The sequence below is a fragment of the Bombina bombina genome, chromosome 5 (genome assembly GCF_027579735.1).
Source record: "Bombina bombina isolate aBomBom1 chromosome 5, aBomBom1.pri, whole genome shotgun sequence".
NCBI classification, from domain to species: Eukaryota; Metazoa; Chordata; class Amphibia; order Anura; family Bombinatoridae; genus Bombina; species Bombina bombina.
Window position 1 is genome coordinate 269,569,134 of NC_069503.1, and position 21,683 is coordinate 269,590,816.

Consider the following 21,683-nt stretch of genomic DNA (forward strand, 5'->3'; position numbering starts at 1 on the left):
ATTCCCAACAGTAATTGATGATGATCCGTGGACTCACCGTTTCAAGAAATAAATACATTTTAGACAATCTTTAGTAGCCAAATGCGTTTTCAGCACTGATGAAGCATCAGAGGTTGCCATAGCAACCGTTGCCGATCGGCTCCCTCGTGAACGCTCACAGACGGGCCAGATCATTTTTTGACTGACATTTGGCAGCCTGATCTTCTTTCCCTACACTGTGAGGAACTGAAGAAATGCTGCATTGCGCAGGCTCCAATCTTACATGTCGGTCGTACGACCCGCAGCATTATTGGAAGCAGTATCACAGCTTTGCAGGGACAGAGGAAGCAATAAAAATGTGTAAGAAGAATATATTTAAAACAGTAAATTTATGTGTAATGGATATATATAAGTAACATTTTAAGCATATCATGAACAATTTATGAATCATTTGATTAAAAACTACTATAATGGCCCTTTAAGTCACAGGTTCAAATTAAGTTGTTATAAGTAAAATATCTGCATTTTAGATATTACATTGTTAAAATGATCTAGGTTTAAATTTGAATGCAGCTGAAATAATTTAGGTTATCTCCTAGTAAAATTTAATTTTTATGTATTTTATAACCTATTTTAGATCTTTTTCATCTATTTATTTGTGTATAAAGATTTATTTATTTTTATTTATTTTTTTAGGTAAATTGGGACAAATATGGAGTCCATTACTATGATGGGAAGTCCAAAAAGCACAAAAGATTGTTTTTTACCGAATGGCACAAATGGTTTGAAAGAAGATAAGACCACTATTGGTGTAATAGGAAGTGGAGACTTTGCTAAATCATTGACCATTAGGCTCATAAGGTGTGGATATCATGTGGTCATCGGGAGCCGAGAACCAAAATGTGCTGCTGACTTTTTTCCACATGTTGTGGATGTGACTCACCATGAGGATGCAATTTTAAAGGCCAATATTATATTTGTAGCAATACATAGGGAACACTATTCATCTTTATGGGATCTAAAACATTTGCTCACTGGTAAAATATTAATAGATGTAAGCAATAACATGAGAGTGGATCAGTATCCAGAATCAAATGCAGAATATTTATCTTCACTGTTTCCAGACTGCTATGTGGTGAAAGGATTTAATGTTGTTTCAGCGTGGGCTCTACAGCTGGGACCAAAAGATGCCAGCAGTCAGGTAATCTATGCTTTGTCTGTGATTAGATATGGATGTCACTACCCATTAAGATGGAGAGTCATATCAAAGTGTAGAGAGAATAGTAACAATGACTGGGAAAAGATTGGAAGTTATATAATAAAGATGAGCATGTGTATGGGTATGTGGCAAAAATAGTGCACAAAAAAGTTGTTGAGATTCATGAGGCTGAAATTGCTTTATTACTTGTACTTTTATATTCCTGCGGCCCTGGGGCCTGCCAGGCTTTCAGGGAATGTATATTAGTTTGTGCTATTTATTTAATTATGTTTTTGTTTTTAATAGCAGCTCCTCACACAATTTACAGTATTCTATAAATGAATCAGTGCAGCGTTTTATTTAGCCCCCTCCTTTATTTCACTATGTTAGTACTACTAGGTTTGTTCACCGTTAATTACTTATAATATATATACAGTGCTGTGCAAAAGTTTTAGCCGGGTATGAAAAAATGCTGTAAAGTAAACGTTTTTTCAAAAATAGTAATGTTAATAGTTTATTTTTATCAGTTAACAAAATGCAGTGTGAACAGAAGAAAAAAACTAAAGCAAATTTATATTTAGTGTGACCACTCTTTGACTTCAAAACAGCCTCAATGTTCCAGGTACACTAGTGCAAAGTCAGGGATTTTGTAGGCATATAGTCGGGTGCATGATTAAACAGGTGCAATAGAATATGTAGGTTGGAACACAATATTAACTGAAACAGAAACAGCTATGTAGGAGGAATAAAACTGGGTGAGAAACAGTCAAACTCTTCTCTGTCAAAAGTCATACACCATGGGAATACTGAGCACAGCAATAAAGACACAAGGCAGGTATATATCAGCAAGGTTTGATGGAATAAGTCTGTCCCAGGAGCAATGGGTAAAGAAAGGTGTATATCTGAAAACTCTCACTTTCCTTATGGATGACTGGATATTACTTCCATGTATGAAAACATGTACCTATCCCTCCACATCATTCCAGAGTATTAGGGACCAAACAGTTTGATAAGGACCAAATATCAATGTAAAAGTATTTTATAGCAAATGTAATAGCTAAGTAATATTAAGAGAGTTGTAAGTGATCCCATCTATAATAACTGAACAGATAACAGATTCCCTTCTGTGGTACTAATGGGTCTAATTGAAATAAATGTTTTCTAGTAATAGCAGTTGCAGTTTATGGATTGTATCCTCAATTCACAATCAACAACATAGTTGTAACATAGATCAGACATTTTCCATTTTTACATTGTTTCATTGGTGATTTAGATTTTAATATGTGTTCTTTGCAGGTATATATTTGCAGTAATAATGTTCAAGCTCGTCATCAAGTTATTGAGCTTGCTCGTCAGATGAACTTCATACCAATTGACCTTGGCACATTGTCATCATCACGAGAGATAGAAAACCTGCCCTTGCGCCTTTTCACTCCATGGAAGGGACCTGTTGTAGTTGCAATAAGCCTTGCTACATTCTTCTTCATTTATTCTTTCATCAGAGATATTATACATCCCTATGTCAAAAATCAACATAGTGATTTCTACAAGATTCCCATTGAAATAGTGAACAAAACTCTACCAATAGTGGCTATTACCCTTTTGTCTCTTGTATACTTAGCTGGTCTGTTGGCAGCCTCTCATCAACTCTATTATGGCACAAAATACAGACGATTTCCTCCTTGGTTGGAGAGCTGGCTACATTGCAGAAAGCAGCTTGGATTGCTGAGCTTCTTTTTTGCAGCTGTCCACGTTGTATACAGCTTGTGTTTGCCAATGAGACGGTCTGAGCGATACTTGTTTCTTAACATGGCCTATCAACAGGTAAGATGTTCTTCTAATTTATCTATCTGTCTGTCCATCTATCTGTTTATACACACCCAAAAAATGTGATACTTTGATAGAAAGTCTGCTTGGATAAAAATTATACTGCAGACTTTACAGGGGCTGAACTCACTGAATGCTAAAAGAAAAAAGGTGAGGAACCTGGAAGTCCCAGAGAGATGCCTCCAATAAAGCTCTCCGCTCAAATGAAATCTAAAATTATCCTCCAGCACTGTGAGATTTCTCACAATATTCTAGACAGGCAAATGTAGATCATTTTCTCTAAGGGATGTTCTCTGCATTTGTTTACATGAAGGAGAAAAAAACCCAGTGCCTATAGCACTGCATGACATGACAGTTTTGTTACTCTTACACTTTGTACTTTGCATTTTATATACTAAGATTGGGTCATTTCAGTATTATTACGTTTAAGCTTTGCACTTTCTATTTTGTATTTTAATGCATTTAGATTTAGATACAGCAGTGATTTTACAAATTCTTATTGTGATTTGAAAGTTTCTGTGTTACTATAACAAATTAGGATCATACTTTGTATATTTCTGTGTATCTTTTACAAATGACATTGCACTTTGTAATTTCTATATTTTAAAATAAAACACAGCTTCAGAAAATTGGAGGGACAGGGGAGTTCCCTGGGCTGGGCAGGGGAGTTCCCAGGGTATGTCCGAAGCTCTTTCTTTAATCTCATGTAAACATTTTATACAAGCTGGTCTCACTGAATTACTTTGTCAGTTGTATGCCAATGAGGTTTGCTCAAAATTCACAATACACTTATTTAACTGACAGAAAAGTAATATATACTAAACCAGAGACAAATGCAAGTTAAATTTTAGTAAAAACATTTTATTTTAATTTGTATTTCCTGCAAACTGAGACTTTATATCACTTCAAGGTGTTCTCTCTCTGGGACTTCCAGGTTCCGCCCCTTTTCTTATAGGATTCAGTGAGTTCAGCCCCTGTGAAGTATGCACTATAATTTCTCTCCAGAGAATATTTGATCATCGGGCCGATAGAAGATAATGAAGCTCTCTGGGAAACTGAAGCTGTCAGTTTTTCTGTTTTAGTTAAAATAGACTAAATACAAAGTGTAATTTTTAAATGTACACATAAATATACGAAACATGAGCCTAATTTGTTAGAGTTACACAGAAACTGTCAAGGCAGAATCAGAATTTGTAAAATAACAATCCTAAATACACTGCTGTATACAGAATGTAGATGCATGAAAACACAAAATAAAAAGTTTAAATGTAATAAAACTTAATCTGAAGTGTAAAGTAATATAAAATACAAAGCACAAAATGTAAATGCAGCATAACTCTCATGTTATGCAGTGTTATATTGCCCTGTGCTTGTCTCTCCTTCACATACAGAAATGCAGGGAATGCCCCTTCAAGTAGTATAGCAAAATCTGCCTTTTTAGAATCTCATGAGGGATATCGTAGTGCTGGAGGGTCATTGTATATCATCTCATCTGAGCGGCGAGCTTTATATCATAAGGCCATTAAAGAGAAATTAAATATGGCATTTTAATATGTATTACATTTTTTGTTTTATGAAAAGCAGACGTTCCCTTGCTAAAAACATAAATAAGAGCTGTAGAAGTGTTCCTTCCGAGCCAGTGACATTGCATACCATAGACCAGTTGTGAAATTCCTGCTAGTTTCAAACTTAACTTTAGTCATCTATAAACAGAATATAAATTGTTTAAACAGAGCTCTATCCTATGTAGAAATGTATCGAGTTTAATGTCTCTTGAATGCAAATTTTTGTTTGATAGGTCCATGCAAATGTTGAAAATTCTTGGAATGAGGAAGAAGTATGGAGAATTGAAATGTATATTTCCTTTGGAATCATGAGCCTTGGATTACTTTCACTACTTGCAGTGACATCTATCCCATCTGTCAATAATGCTTTAAATTGGAGAGAATTCAGCTTTATCCAGGTACTGTATAAAAGAAAAACAAAAACTGTACATAGGCAGAGTTTACAGTTCTAGTGCTGAATCATTTTTGGTTGACTGATAAACAGCTGTTGAAAAATATTTCAACATCTTTGCACTCCATTTTCTGCTCAGTGCTTCCATCTTTTCCAGTTTTTTACCCTTTATATCTATTTTCTTTTTCCCCATTTCTCTCTGATTTCCATTTTTAACTCTTCCTCTAATTTACTATTAGTATTTTTTGTAAATTTAGTATGATGGAAAAATGAAATTGCATATTTCCATGGAAATGTATTGTTTGAGGTGAAAATATGTGACCCATATGTCTTATTAATATTTAAACTGCATGCAAAATGATTATTATATTATATATACTGTCCTGTTCACATAGCTTCTTTCCAAGAGACCAATGAACAAATTATATCATATTGATCAGTATTGCTTCAGACATGCGTAAGAGAGGTATTTCAAAAGCTTGTCTTTTACTATGTAATATTAGGCCAATACAAAAGGTATTGCTGCATACTGCAATATATGTGTGTGTGTGTGTGTATATATATGTGTGTGTGTATATATATATATATATATATATATATACAGTACATATAATATAATATATATATATATATATATATATATATATATATACACACACACACACACACACATATACATATTTAGACATATATATATATATATATATACACACCCACATTGGAGCCCTGTCCAGTCAAACACCTTATCATATACCTATCCCTTTTGACCCATTTATAACCTTTTTTATTAATATCTAAATTATATATTTTTATTACAAAGTATAAAAACCTTTTTTATTAATATTTAAATTATATATGTTTATTACAAAGTATAAATATGTGTGTAATACTTTATTTTAATGTGTTTTTAAAGTGTTTTGTGCCACTTTTTTTAACCCGTACACTATACTTCAGGTCTCAAGTCATGCTAAATATTATAGTACAGTTTTGGCTTTCACTCAAGCACCATTATGCCTGGTAAATTCGATTTACGATGGAAGGTGGTTCAGCGATATTGCATATTGTGCCCGCTATCATTAGAGTGCCAGTTGTAATCTGGCCCTATTTGTTTTGTTTATTGAAACTACAACCCATATAAATGGTCTGAGCTTAAAGGAAGTGCAAACCACCTTATCTTTCTTCTTTATACACAAAGGCTTCATTATTTTGTAAACAATTTAATACACTCTAGCAGGTAAACTGATCACTGAAAACACATTAAAGGGGAGAAAATGTTACTGTACAATTTAACCCTAAACCTGCTCTAACCTTATCTCTGCACATTTGAAAAAATTAAAACATTATTTCAAATTGAGGGAAGTTTGAACTGTGTTCTAACCGTGAAACAATATGTGAAACCTCATCAGTTATTGTTCATTCAAAATAAGTTTATCTGAAATGTCTAAACACATCATTAAGATGCAAAACTATAGCTTAGCTTTCTAGATCTAAATTGCACAGTGACAGTTATGATTTAGGTTCCCCTTCTTCTTGTCACACTTCTCAGATCAATTCTGTAGTGGGACGCGAGGAAAACCCAGGGCCGAAGAGTATTTTTAAAAATGTTTCCACACAACTCCATAGCATTGTACCCACCTCGCCACACCCCCTCCAGCACTTTCTGTTAGAATTAGGAAATAAGCATTTTATTCAAACTGGTTGCAAGTACCACCTTGTTAGGATATTTTAATTTAATTCTACATATTTTACTGAGTTGGATGTTTTTTTCTTTTAGTAAAAATATAGTTTTTATGCCAAGCTGAAACTCCAATGTCCCTTCCCAACTCCCTCTGCCAGCCATACACATAGGAAGATAGGTTCTGTCTCATCGCTCCCAACAATAATTTCCTAGCCAGTGAAAGTGAATTTCTGAGGGGAAAATAAAATAAACATGATTGCTCAAATGGGGTCAGGGATCTGAGAAAGTTATTCTTGAAGGGAGATGAGTGGATAAGGTAACACAACTGATTGTATTTCAGCCAACTCATATATGCCTCTCCCAACCCATCCCCTAAGTCCAGTCTAGATCTCAGGTTACCATTGGATAATATTTTGCATAAGGGAGCCAAATATCCCGAATAAAGTGCCCAACCAAGATGTCCCATATCAAATAAGCCCCCACCAACTCTGCATTTAAGAAACATGGTGACATTGGGGTTCTCAAAGTAGCGACTGTGGGGTGCTTAGCTATAATTTTGTCCCAGAAGTTAAAAACATTGCAATATAATGGAAATTGTATAGCTAAGGCCAGTCTGCAATTGCTAGGAAACCAGCAAAGAGTTCCAACCATCAAGGTCTGTAAAATATATTAGTCAATGACACCCAAGCCTTAGAGTTGCCATTTCTGTGCCAATTGGGCACCCTCTGCAAACAGCATGATAGTAGGACTCAAAAAAGGCACCCCTAAACCCCCCTCTCTGGTGTGTCTATACATGATTTGTCTATTTACATACGGTTTAAGTCTCCCTTAAACAAACAAGTTTAAGGAACACTGGATTTGATTGATAAAGGATTTCAGAAGGGAGACAGGAACTGCCTGAAGAATATAAAGCAAGTGTGGAAGCACGTTAATTTTCAGAGTCTGGATTCTACCCCACCACGATAAATCCATTCCTAATGCCTGTAAATCCTTTCAAATAATTGAGGTCGAACAGGAGACAAGGATTTTGTGCGAGATAAATACAAAGGTATTTAAGGACCTCTACTTGTGACTTGTATGGACAGAAAGATAATAACCTAGAAAAGTCACTCTGAGAGAGGCTCACATTCAAAATATCTGATTTTGGGTGTTCATCAAAAAATGTGAGAATTCACTGATTTTATTGAACCCTTACTCAACTTCTACGAGAGAGATGGAAGGAGTTGTTATAGAGAGCAGAAAGTCATCTGTGAAAAAGGAGATATTATTTTAATTAGGATCAAGCAATCCCAGTGATTCTATGATGTGGCCTGATATGGCAAGCTAGGACCTCCATGCTCAAAATAAAGGGGAGAGTGGATATCCCTGCCTCAAGCCATTCGGGTAAAGCATTCGCTCGACCAGCCTTATACTTTGTAGGGATGCAATTAAAAAATCCCAATCTAGGTGATTGAAAGCCTTTTTGGCATCTTTTGACAGAAGAATAGTCCCTTTTCCGATGTGCTTAACATAACTCATCAGTTGAAGGGTGCGTATAGTGTTATCTCATGCCTCTCTACCCGGCACAAAGCTGGCTTGTTCTACATGAATAATATGGAGTAAGATGGTATTTAGTCTTGAAGCCAAAATGTTGCCATAAATCTTATGGTCGGTATTGAAAAGAGAGATGGGGCAGGAATTCCCAGGGTCATCATTAGATTTCCCAGATTTGGGCAGAATAGTGATCTGGGCTTCCAAGAAGGAAATGGAGAACTGACCTCTGTCATCAATGGATTTAAAAAGATTCAAAAGATGAGATCAGGTGTGAGCAGGTCCCAAATTTACTTATAGTTAGCATTTGTGAAGCTGTCTGTTCCCAGATTTTTACCTGCAGGTAGGATATCAATGGCAATTAGGACCTCTTGAGGAGTGATGAGATCATCAAGGTCTGCTGATGTTTCCTGGGATAGCTTAGGTATATTTTGACTCCCTTAAATAATTGCAAAGTGCCTGGATATAAACCGTCTTTCTATGTGTCTGTAGATTATATAATCTTTCATTTTCTAAATACATTTGCAGTATGCTAGTTTTTTAGAGACAAACTCTCCCTTAGAATTCTTAAGTTTGAAAATAGAGTTTTGAAACTGTTTTTGTCGCAAGGCCCTTATATGCAAGGGCCTTGCTCTATTTCCACCATAAAAAAATAAACTTTCTTGAAGAAAAGAGTTTTTCTGTCTGCCTTTCTAGAATGTAGTGCCTCCCTGGGTGTTTTCAATTGTCTTGAGTAATCTGACCGGTATGGGTGCAGTTTATGATTTATCATGGCCACACAAAGCTTCATGCTTAGAGTGTTAAAATTCAGAATTCTAGGTCTATTAGGGAGAGCACACTGTTGAATTATGGTTCCCCGAATCACCACCCCAAATCACTGGGCTTTCCAGAGGTGAAATGGATTCTCCATTGATGAAGCATTGATACCAAAATGTTTACAGAGACTGAAATAAGAGAATTGTGTATAGGGATTTGTCCAGTCTCTAATTAAAAGGGGTCTGTACCAAGTCATTCCATTGAAGGTCAATGTAGATGGAGGAGTGATCTGACCACATTGTTATAGATAGCTGAATGGCTGACCCTTGTTAAACTTTCGTGACTTATAAGTAAGTAGTCAAACCTGGAATAATTGTGTTGACGGTAAGAGAAGAAGGTGAAATTGTGTGACCCATGGTATTGAAGATCTCCCTCCAATACCATAGTACAGAGTTTCAATTCAAGAACTTTATTGAAGACCCCTAAGATAAATAAAGCTTGTTTAGTCTTGGAAGCAGATATATTCACTAAAATAATTGGCCTGTTGAATAACATCCATGTTACTATAAGGAACCTACCTTTAGTTACAGCTAATCTATTGAGGAGTTGGAACTGAACATGCCTACTAAAAAGGATTCCAACTCCATTCTTTTTCACATGACTGGAATTAAAATAGCCTAAGGGGAATTCTCTGGAAAAAAGTGGGTCTCCTGCTGAATGATTATGTCTCCCAGGAGCATGCAAAACCAGTTTAAAGCTATTGACCTCTTAGTGGGAGAGTTGAGGCTCTTACAATTTTGCAATATAACTCTGATATCACATGGGGCCATAATGATTAATGCAAGAGTGAAAAAATAAGCGTAATAATATATAAAAGATACCAATTCTTTCACTGGGGGGGGGGGGGGGGTCTATCTTGCAATAAGGCTCAAAACCATATTCAAGAAGAGGCAGAGGTAAAGGCACTGTCCCCAAACCCATCCCTGCCCATCACAGTAATGGAAGTGCTCGGGGGAGCATTCAGCCACAGATGGAGCAAGGAGCTGCACCATGAAGTGGAAAAAAATATTTAATATGAATTGAATTGAACCAGATAAAATGGCAAAAGAAGATAACTTTCTAAGTCATAACATACTGCAAGTACATGGTAACAAACATAAAAAAGAACCTAAGTTCAACTATACAAAAAAAATATATAACCATTGGTAAGAAGTCTGAAAACATAGAAACAGTTGAACAATCAAATGAAAAAGGGGGATGATCAGGCCCTCAGGAGAAGAGGCAACATGAACAAAATGGGGGGCAGGTAAAGGGAAGGAGAGGTCGGGAGGGGGGAATAAAAAGGGAATAAAAGGACCCAGTGAATTCTGATAAGAAATAAAACCAATTTTATTACCCTAAAAGCACATAGATATTTTGAACTCCAACTGATACCCTTGATACACAATTTCTAGTGTCCAGGGATCCTGAACGTCTCTTATCCAAGCCTGGACAAAGAGAGAAAGTCTGCCCCCTACTAGATCCGGTCCCGGATCGGGGGCCGCCCCTTCATGCTGTCTTGGGAGCAGCAGCAGACTTCTTGGGTTGTTTACCCTTGTTCCAAGCCTGGTTAGGTCTCCAGACGGACTTGGCTTGTGCAAAGTTCCCTTCCTGTTTAGTGGAAGAGGAAGAGGGGACTCCCTTGAAATTTCGAAAGGAACAAAAATTACTCTGACTTCCCCTCTGCTTAGATGTTTTATCCTGAGGTAGGAGGTGACCCTTACCTCCCGTAATGTCAGAAATGATCTCTTTCAAGTCAGGCCCGAATAGAGTCTTCCCCTTGAAAGGAATAGCCAAAAGTTTGGATTTAGAGGGCACATCCGCAGACCAAGATTTTAACCATAAGGCTCTGTAGGCTAGAATAGAAAATCCTGCATTCTTAGCCGCCAATTTGGCGATCTGAAAGGCGGCATCCGTAACAAAAGAATTAGCCAGCTTAAGGGACTTAATTCTATCCATTATTTCCTCTAAAGAAGTCTCAGTCTTAAGAGACTCTTCTAAGGCGTCAAACCAAAAGGCAGCCGCAGTTGTGACTGGTACAATGCAGGCCGTCGGTTGTAATAGAAACCCTTGATGAACAAATAGCTTTTTTAGAAGAGCCTCCAACTTTTTATCCATGGGTCTTTGAAAGCACAACTATCCTCGATGGGGATAGTCATACGCTTAGCCAGGGTAGAAATAGCTCCCTCCACCTTTGGGATCGTTTGCCAAGAATCCCGAACAGAGTCAGCTATAGGATACATTTACTTAAAGTTAGGAGAGGGTGAGAACGGGATACCCGGTCTTTCCCATTCCCGTGTAACAATTTCCGAAATTCTCTTAGGAAGCGGAAAAACATCCGAATAAGAAGGAACCTCTAAGTATTTGTCCATCTTACACAATTTCTCTGGCGGTACCACAATAGAATCAGAGTCGTCCAGAAAACACAGTCGTCCGCTGCAACACACCATTATTTATTGAGCTCATTAGCCCACCTGACGAACGTGATTGGAGGCTGTTTTAATGACATTAGCCTCTGATAACGCTGTGTTGCAGCGGCCCGCACCCCCTCTGAGGAAGCGTTCTGTGAAACGCGCGTCAGGGGTCCAACAGGAGCAGCCGTGTCTCTCCTGTTTGTTGTCTGCTTATCTGGGTTTAAAAATATATGCCTGAAAAACTTCTATATATGATTAAATGGTGCCCACGGTATTAGCTATTAATATTTAAAAGTAATACAGCCCTCGGATTGTAAGGGCTTAGCTTACTTTAGTACAATATCAATAGTGGGCTCATACAAATAATTACTACGAATATTTCAGCAATCTTATATTATTCATTAAACCAGGTTTAAGTGTTTTTAATTCACTTGCCTTTGCTACAGCATGAATGTGTGTTCCTAGTTTATTTAATAAAGACTATAATGTATGAATGGAATGGAACTTTTTAATAATAGAAGAATCATCTGAATTACATTAGATTTTTTGAGTTAAGACTTACTATATTTAGTGGAGCTCTTTGCTACAAACTGTTTTGTATTTCCTTATACAATTAGTTTATCTAGTTGTTTTGTTCTGTCTAACTTAGATTCCACATCAGATGTTGGTCCAAGTGATTAAAAATAATTAATGTATCATTCAAATTTGAATGCACATATATTGTGATACGTATATATGAGAAGCATCTGTCACTACTTAACTCTAATAACCCCTAACCCTATATGTTCTATTGTCTGAATACTCGCTCTGGCTTTGACTCCTGGCTTGTCATTTGGCTTTTGGACTTGTTATACTTTTTTATTTTTTTAATAAAGGTGTTATTAATTTAGCATTTCACAACTCTGTCTGGTTCCTGATACCCAGAAACTGGAAGGTTCAGAGTTTTTTTAGGTGGTGCACGCAATACCATGTGTGCTCTAATCAGTTGCGTCTCTGGAAATTGAAGATTATCTAGTAGAGTAGCAAAGAGGTTTTGGAGATATCCAAGCAGCATTTCAGAAGATTTTTGTCCGGTACACCCCTGATTCTGATATTTTGCCTCCTCCCTCTATTATCCAGATCTTCCATTTGACAGTGAAGGGTTGATAATTTTGATTCCTGGACAGCAGTTCTGCAGGCCAGAATTTCGGTCTCAGAAGTTTGTGTATTGGCCTGCTCCTCCAGATACTCAACTCTATCTCAAAATCTGCTAAATCTCTTTTAACCTCTACAAGGCCTTCCTTTATGAGTTGCCCCACTTGTTGTAAAGGATGCAAAGTCTACTCTTGTGGGAGGTCTTTAAGATCTGCCCGAGCTATTGGAAAATCATTTGCACCTTCAATACCTGTTGTTTGGCGAGTTTTGATTACATAATTCCTGGGAGGAATGTGTATATGCCATGAGAGAGGGCAGAACTAAGCTTTTGAAGTAGGGTTTTACTTTAGATTGCTGAGGTTGTGAAAACCTGTTACATTGTCCATTTGAGATGGTTCTTTAAAATGCCAATTTCCCCAGATAAGGAGTATATATATAGTGGAACAGCACAGCTGACTGCAGATTGAGATTCCTTCAACTTTCAAAGACAACCTCCTTAAGGTCTCTAAGAATCAAAATATTTGCAAAAGGATTTAGAAAAGTGAACTTACAAATAAAAGCTCAGTGTAACTAGTAAATATTGCCGTAAAAGGCTAATTCCAAGATAGCGTGCAGTCCTGTCCTCAAAGTAAGAGATAAACAAATAAGTAAAAATATGCAGATTTAGGAGAATTCAATAGAGGATATGCATAGCATGCAGAGCCTTCCTATAGAGGTCAATATGGCCTGCCAACAGTGTCCTTGATTGGATAGTGAGGGTCTTGCTTTGAGATGTGCTAGTAAATCATAGAAGGATGGGTCTTAGTAAAGAAAAAACTATTATGTTGTATTTAAGTGGCTTATATATAAATTTCTTAAACAGTTGAATAAAGGCTCCAACCTGTGATATTATAGGCATAGTATGTGTGAAGGGTCATTAACATTTAGATGAAAGAAAATGCTGCTGCCTGAATCCCTCCCAAAGAACAGGCCAGGTACAATTCACATATCCTTCACGAGGCACCACTCTGTGAAGGCCTGCTCTGGTCTGTTGTGACTTGCATGCAATAACTGGAGGAAGGAAACCACTGGGTCCTTTTGGCTTATTGATGTCTAATGAAGCCGGTGTGGTTGTGGTTTTCAACCACAACATTTTAACACGGCCAATACATTTTTTTAAAGGGACACTGAACCCAAATTTTTTCTTTTGCGATTCAGATAGAGCATGCAATTTTAAGCAACTTTCTAATTTACTTCTATTATCAATTTTTCTTTGTTCTCTTCCTATCTTTATTTGAAAAAGAAGGCATCTAAGCTAAGGAGCCAGACAATTTTTGGTTCAGTACCCTGGACAGCATTTGTTTATTGGTGGGTGAATCTATCCACCAATCAGCAAGAACAACCCGGGTTTTGTTCACCAAAAATGGGCCGGCATCTAAACTTATATTCTTGCTTTTCAAATAAAGATACCAGGAGAATAAAGAAAATTTGATAATAGAAGTAAATTAGAAAGTTGCTTAAAATTGCATGCTCAGTCTATCTGAATCACGAAAGAAAAAATGTGGGTTCAGTGTCCCTTTAAGTGCGCCCTATACTGTTGGAAAATGTAACACTTTTTAAGACCTGAAGTATACCATTATTATTAATAGTATAGCACAGAACTACATGAAGAACTGCGCTATTTGCGCCCCCTCAGCCTAGTACATCCTCATCTTGTCGCTCAAACATGAATTTTACTGTATGCCCCCATAGAAGTTTATTATGTGAGGGATTTAGCACACACGTATATATCCTATACTGTCGTTCAAGTGATAAAAAATAAGAAATAGCAGGAAAATAGTAGAGGTACTGCTACACACAATAGCGATAATATTTTTGCACTCGACTTAAAATCATTGCGCCCATTGTGTGTAGCACAATGAAGTTAAAACTGTGATATGAAAATAATGGACAAAATAATGGACATTGCATTTATATTGATAGCCGAGCTTATAATTTTAAGTATAGTAATCTGCTCTATATGTTTTTGAGAGACGTAATACTGGTTCTTGTTTGGATTGTCATCCTGACAGCAATATTTTGGTTGTCAAATATGGCGCCTTCAGCACTCATTTGTAGAGGTGGAATTATAAACCATTATAAACCTGGCTGCACTTAATACTTGATTTATCAAAAATAGGGAAGAAAAACACATTATAATTTATATCACTGCAAAAAACCATGTCCCAGTTATTTTTCATTGCATAAAATTTTCCAAATGATGAGAAATGGAGTAAAATCCTTAAAATATGGAAATGTAAAGGAATCTCCCTTGTAGCACATATTTTACTAATACATTTCCATGTTTCTTTTTTCTCCCCAAAGTCTACCCTTGGATATGTTGCGCTACTGATTGCTACGTTCCATGTTTTAATCTACGGCTGGAAACGTGCTTTTGAAGAAGAATACTACCGGTTTTACACCCCACCAAACTTTGTTCTAGCTCTGGTATTACCTACTATAGTCATTTTGGGTAAGATTGTTTTGCTCTGCCCTTGTGTTAGCAAAAAATTGAGAAGAATTAAGAGAGGATGGGAAAAAAGCAATCTTAAGGAGAAATCAAGTGGATCAGCAGCACATGTTTCCCCTGAGAGAGTTACTGTTATGTGAAACAACACTAAATTTTACTTTTTTGTTGTTTTTGAATCTATGGAAACAAAGTTTATTCATTATGGTCAAATGGACCTATACAGCTGCACACTGCAAAGCCTTTCGGCAATAAAACAGTTAAGCAATACAGTAAATAGTATTAAATAGCAGTTTTGTTTCAAATTTCATTTGGTTTAAGCTGTTTCCATACTTGAGATGATTTAATCATATTAGACTAGTTGCACAATATAAGATTGACTTGTTGGATTGGAAGAGTCCATGTTTCTTTATTTAGATGCATAGTGATTGGATATTGCCAAGAACTTTCGCATTTCCTCACTTCCTGATAACCACGGCCTGCTGTTTGTGGTTTAGCAGTAATCCGTCAGTCAGATACACATTGTTAGAGCCATGGAGGTGAAGCCAGCTATCCAGATCATGATCTAAAATCTGAGATGAACAGCTGTGAGCCTCACTCTATATATATAAAAATATAGGGATACTGAAAAAATAATGTCTTGTGTATTGTAAGGAGATGATCACCAGCTTCAATTTTTATTATAGTCTTCAAACCACCAAGAACCATTAGGTACTAAAAATGAATTTGCACATATCAAGTTTAAGCTTCCAACATGAAAACAAACAATAACTTCTCTCTATAAAACAGAGATATTCAAAGAAGATTATTTCTAAGCTCACGTTGACTACTTGCCTGTAAAATCTACTAACTTTGTCTTATTTGTCACAGCTACCAGAATTGTGTGTGTGTGGCCCGTTGGAAGGTATTTTTGTGTATGAAGATATTAGTGTTCTACTGTGCAGTATCAAATATGTAATGGTGTTCCAGGGATTTCAGTACTAATGTTTTATTTACAAACTTCCATTGATGTATCAACATTCTGTTAATGTGTTCTACTTTGTATGCAGATTTTCATGTATTTAGTTGAATGTATGTTACAATATGAAACATTGAAAATGTTTTTCTCACATGCAGAAAACAATGGTTTGTACAGATTGTTATAAAATGTCTTATCTGCATAACCGTGCCAATAATCAAGTTGAAAAATTAAAAATAATTAAACAATCATTTCCAAATAGAAAAAATAGATAAAGGTAATGGTCAGTGTCAAATTCAAATAAAGTTTAGAAGTATTAAAATATCAAATCCAGTCTTTAAATTTGAGACACTATAGATTAGGGTAACAAAATAGCAAAATAATTTAATATTTGACAATGCACATTTTGAAGGGTTAGAGAAAAAGCACAGAATAGTTCATGCTTTTAGTCAGCAGTTACTAACAACAACGATAACTAAAAAGTAAGGAAAATGCCCAAAGATTAATCTTCTTAAAGTGTCTATAGCTATTAGGTTATTAGTCAACACTATCTGAGAGATATACCCTTATTCCATGACTTTAGATTGCAAGCTCTTTGGGTTCCCTACTCTTGCATTAATATGTTTTGTTTAATGTGTTTTATGTATCTGTATTCTTTTACCATGAATCAGTGCTATTATGTATCCCTATTCATGTACCCAGCACTATGGAACCTGGCAGCGCTTGACAAGCAAATGATAATTATTGTTAGAATTCAGAGCTCAAAGCTGATACATTGAACTCTGAATAAAATAAAACTATTTTTAAGTGAGAACTGGATGCAAAATGTTACATTTAATAGTTTATTTTATTGAAATTATATATTGTTTGCAGTTCGGTTACATTAGTTTAAAAACAAACTAAAAATGCCTGTTACATTTATAGACATTGAACTGTAATTTGTTTTCTCTCATTTAATGTATTCTCCATTCTACCTGTATATTAAATTGTATACAAATTGCTCCTTTACCTTAATTTTGTCAATATAAATATTTTTTTTTACCTTTTGAGACCACTGTCTATACTGAAAATGTGAGTACTGCTGTATTCTCTAAAGAAAAGTTATATAAAACAAAGGGCAGCAGCCATCAGCTTCCTAGTAAAGGTGGGAGAGATAGCGACTAAAATGTACATTTTTAAATGAATCTCTCTAAATATTTGCCTTTGTGTATATATAGACAGGGAGGTAAGATATGGATGCATTTATGTACAGAGAAAAAGACAATTTAAAGAGGTGTGTACTTTCTGTAAAATGATTTAAATGGGTTGCGTTTTCAATGAGAAAAACTTATTTCAAGAACAAGGATAAACATAAAGGATCAATTTCACATATATCTAACTATCTGCTGGTATAACAAGCCATTGGAAGTGCATAAAGGGTAAACCAATTGTACAGTACACTGTCCATTTAATATTTACTCTAAATTAATGTTGAAATATATCTATAAAATTTTACAAAAAGTATTTCAAACTTTATGCGGATATGCCAACATCCACTTAATTTACATATTGTGATAAATGGCAAGAAATACAGAAGTATATATCAAACCTTTAAACAATGTGATCTATCATGTGTTACATCATGTGTTCCAATGGTCAGAAATAAATCTATACATTCATCTTAGCATGAAAACTGCGAAATGACACAAATATTTGGTGTCTCACTAGACTAGAGATAAACAGGCTATGAATACCCATATTTGTAAAAGTATCATTGATGTATTTGAACATTTGTAAAAATAAGTTTTGATAAATGTTTCTGATTTCGTTCCCGATTCTGTAAATGTGAATTTGCAGTTTATCTGTAATTTCTTGTACATTGTTTTAAAAAAAATCAAACTAAATTATTCTGTCATTCTCTCAAAATTACTAGTTTGTCTTATTCTCTGCATATTCTTAATAATAGGATCTATCTCATTTCTCACAAGTTTGTGGATATACATATAATTCTAATATATACTAAAATAGAATGTTCTCATGTAAAAGTTCCAATCTCCATAGTGGAAAGCCGTTTTTTTTTTAACCTAAAGTCAAATTGTCAGGTTTTTTTTAAAGTGATTGTCAATTTTGATGCTAAAGTGACCAGTTTTTAAACATTTGATTAAAAACAGGGGCACTTTAATTCATCAAAATTTACATTTCACTCCTGTTGTGAAAAAAAACGTACCTTTTAATCTTGACAGCAGCTCCAGCTTCCTCCGGTCGTTGTAAGCCATTTCTGACATCAGAAATGATGGATAGGTCATCCTCCAATCACGGCTTCAATGCCGTGATAGGAGGAAGCCGGATTCCTCATTTTAGACCCAGGAAGAGGCTTTGCGATGGGTGAAGGAAGCTGGAGCTGCTGTGAAGATTAAAACATAATTTATGCTTACCTGATAAATTTATTTCTCTTGTAGTGTATCCAGTCCACAGATCATCCATTACTTATGGGATATATTTCTCCTTCCCAACAGGGAAGTTGCAAGAGTCCACCCACAGCAAAGCTGCTATATAGCTCCTCCCCTAACTGCCATTACCAGTCATTCGACCGAAAACATGCAGAGAAAGGAAAACCATAGGGTGCAGTGGTGACTGTAGTTTAATGGAAAAATTACCTGCCTTAAAGTGACAGGGCGGGCCGTGGACTGGATACACTACAAGAGAAATAAATTTATCAGGTAAGCATAAATTATGTTTTCTCTTGTTAAGTGTATCCAGTCCCACGGATCATCCATTACTTATGGGATACCAATACCAAAGCTAAAGTACAGGGATGATGGGAGGGACAAGGCAGGTACTTAAACGGAAGTTACCACTGCCTGTAAAAAACCCTTTCTCCCAAAAATAGCCTCCGAAGAAGCAAGGTATCAAATTTGTTAAATTTGAAAAAGTATGAAACGCAGACCAAGACTCCGTCTTGTAATCTGTTCAACAGAAGCCACATTTAAAAAAGGCCCAAGTGAAAACCACAGCTCTAGTAGAATGAGCTGTAATCCCTTCAGGAGGCTGCTGTCCAGCAGTCTCATAAGCTAAATGAATTATGCTTTTTAACCAAAAAGACAGAGAGGTTGCTGAAGTCCTTTGACCTCTCCTCTGTCCAGAATAGACAACAAACAAGGTGACTGTTTGATGAAAATCTGTAGTAGCTTGTAAGTAAAACTTTAAAACACGAACCACGTCCAAATTGTGTAATAGACGTTCCTTCTTTGAAGAAGGATTAGGATACAAGAATGGAACAACAATCTCTTGAGTGATATTCTTGTTAGATACCACCTTAGGTAAAAACCCAGGTTGGTACACAGGACTACCTTATCCGTACGGAGAACCAGATAAGGAGAATCACATTGCAACGCAGATAACTCGGAGACTCTATGAGCCGAGGAAATAGCTACCAAAAGGAACTTTCCAAGATAGAAGTTTGATATCTATGGAATGAAAAGGTTCAAATGGAACTCCTTGAAGAACCTTAAGAACCAGCTTTAAGCTCCATGGCGGAGCAACATTTTTAACCACAGGCTTGGTTCTAACCAAAGCCTGACCAAATGCCTGAACGTTCTAGAATACCTGCCAGACGCTTGTGCAAAAGAATAGACAGAGTAGAAATCTGTCCTTTTAAAGAACTAGCTGACAACCCTTTTCTCAAAATCATCTTGGAGAAAAGATAATATCCTGGAAATCCAGACTTTACTCCGATGAGTAACCCTTGGATTCATAACAATAAGATATTTACAACCATATCTTATGTTAAATTTTCCTAGAGACAGGCTTTTATGCCTGTATTAGGTATCAATTACTGACTCGGAGAAGCCATGCTTTGATAACATCAAGCGTTCTGTCTCCAGGCAGTCCATCTCAGATAGTTATATTTAGATGGTTGAAAAGACCCTGAGGGTAGAGGGTCCTGTCTCAGAAGCAGAGACCGTGGTGGAAAGGATGACATGTCCACCAGATCTGCATACCAGGTCCTGCGTGGCCACGCAGGCGCTGTCAAAAGCACCAAAGCACTCTCCTGCTTGATCTTGTGCAAACCCCTCCGGAGGGAATTCCCACTCCCCCGGATGAAAAGTCTGACGACTTAGAAAATCTGCCTCCCAGTTCTCACACCTGGGATAGGGATAGCTTTTAGACAAGAGTGAGTCCTCTGTCCAGTGAATTATTTTAAGACTTCTAACATTGCTAGGGAACTTCTGTTCCCCCTTGATGGTTGATGTAAGCCACAGTCGTGATATTGTCCGACTGAAATATGATGTACCTCAGAGTTGCTAACTGAGGCCAAGTCTGAAGAGCATGGAATATCGCTCCCAGTTCCAGAATATTCATTAGAAGGAGGGTCTCCTCCTGAGTCCACTATCCCTGAGCCTTCAGGGAGTTCAGACTGTATCCAACCTAAAAGGCTGGCATCTGTTGTAACAATTGTCCCATCTGACCTGCGGAAGGTCATACCCTTGGACAGATGGACCCGAGATAGTCACCAGAGAAGAGAATCTCTGGTTTCTTGGTCGGATTTAACAGGAGAACAAATCTGTGTAATCCCCGTTCCTCTGGCTGAGCATGCATAGTTTGCAGTGGTCTGAAATGTAGGCGTGCAAACGGTACTATGTCCCTTGCCGCTACATTAAGCCGATTACATTCATGTACTGAGCCACCAAAGGGCGCGGATGGAATGAAGAACACGGCAGAAATTTAGAAACTTTGACAACCTGGACTCCGTCAGGTAAATTTTAATTTCTACAAAATCTATCAGAATCCCTAGGAGGGAAACCCTTGATATTGGGGATAGAGAACTCTTTCCTTATTCACTTTACACCCATGCGATCTCAGAAATGCCAGTACTACGTCCGTATGAGACTTGGCAACTTGGATGTTTGACGCCCTGTATCAGGATGTCGTCTAAATAAGGGGCCACTTCTATGCCCCGCGGCCTAAGGACCGCCAAAGTGACCCCAGAACCTCCATAAAGATTCTAGGGGCTGTAGTTAACCCAAAGGAAAGAGCTACAAACTGGTAATGCCTGTCTAGAAAGGCAAACCTGAAAAACCGATGGTGATCTTTATGCATCGTAATGTGAGGATAAGCATCCTTCAAATCCATTGTAGTCCTCTATTGACTCTCCTGGATCATAGTTAAGATGGTACGAATAGTTTCCATCTTAAATGATAGAATTCTAAAGAATTTGTTAAGATCTTTTAGATCCAAAATAGGTCTGAAGGTTTCCTTTCCTTGGGAACCACAAACCGATTTGAGGAAAACTGTGTCCCTGTTCCTCTATTGGAACTGAATGGGTCACGTAAACAATGCAAGAATGTCTCTTTCTTTATCTGGTTTGCAGATAAATGTGAAAGGCAAAAACTCCCCTTTTTTGGGGGGGGAAAGCTTTGAAATCCAGAAGATATCTCTGGGGTATAATTTCCAATGCCCAGGGATCCTGGGCATCTCTTGCCCACGCCTGGGCGAAAGAATGAAGTCTGCCCCTATAGGATCCGTTACCAGATAGGGGTCCCGTTTCCTCATGCTGTTTTAGAGGCAGCAGCAGGCTCCTTGACCTGCTTATCTTTGTTCCAGGTCCGGTTGTCTCCAGACCGCCTTGGACTGAGCAAAAGTTCCCTCTTATTTTGCCTTAGAGGAAGTTGATGCCACACCTGCCTTGAATTTTTTGTCCCTTGATTTGGACCTGTCCTGAGGAAGGGCATGATCTTTTCCTCCAGTGA

The 21,683-nt window shown here is 37.0% G+C and overlaps 1 protein-coding gene across 1 annotated transcript; it reads left to right on the top strand.

Annotated features, from left to right (window-relative positions):
- Positions 1-691: 691 nt before the first annotated feature.
- On the top strand, positions 692-15,208 carry STEAP2 (STEAP2 metalloreductase). The gene is made up of 4 exons (XM_053712970.1): positions 692-1,180; positions 2,474-3,001; positions 4,803-4,967; positions 14,855-15,208. The coding sequence occupies exons 1-4, from the start codon at positions 692-694 to the stop codon at positions 15,137-15,139; spliced, it is 1,467 nt and encodes a 488-aa protein (XP_053568945.1). The 3' UTR covers positions 15,140-15,208.
- Positions 15,209-21,683: the final 6,475 nt, after the last annotated feature.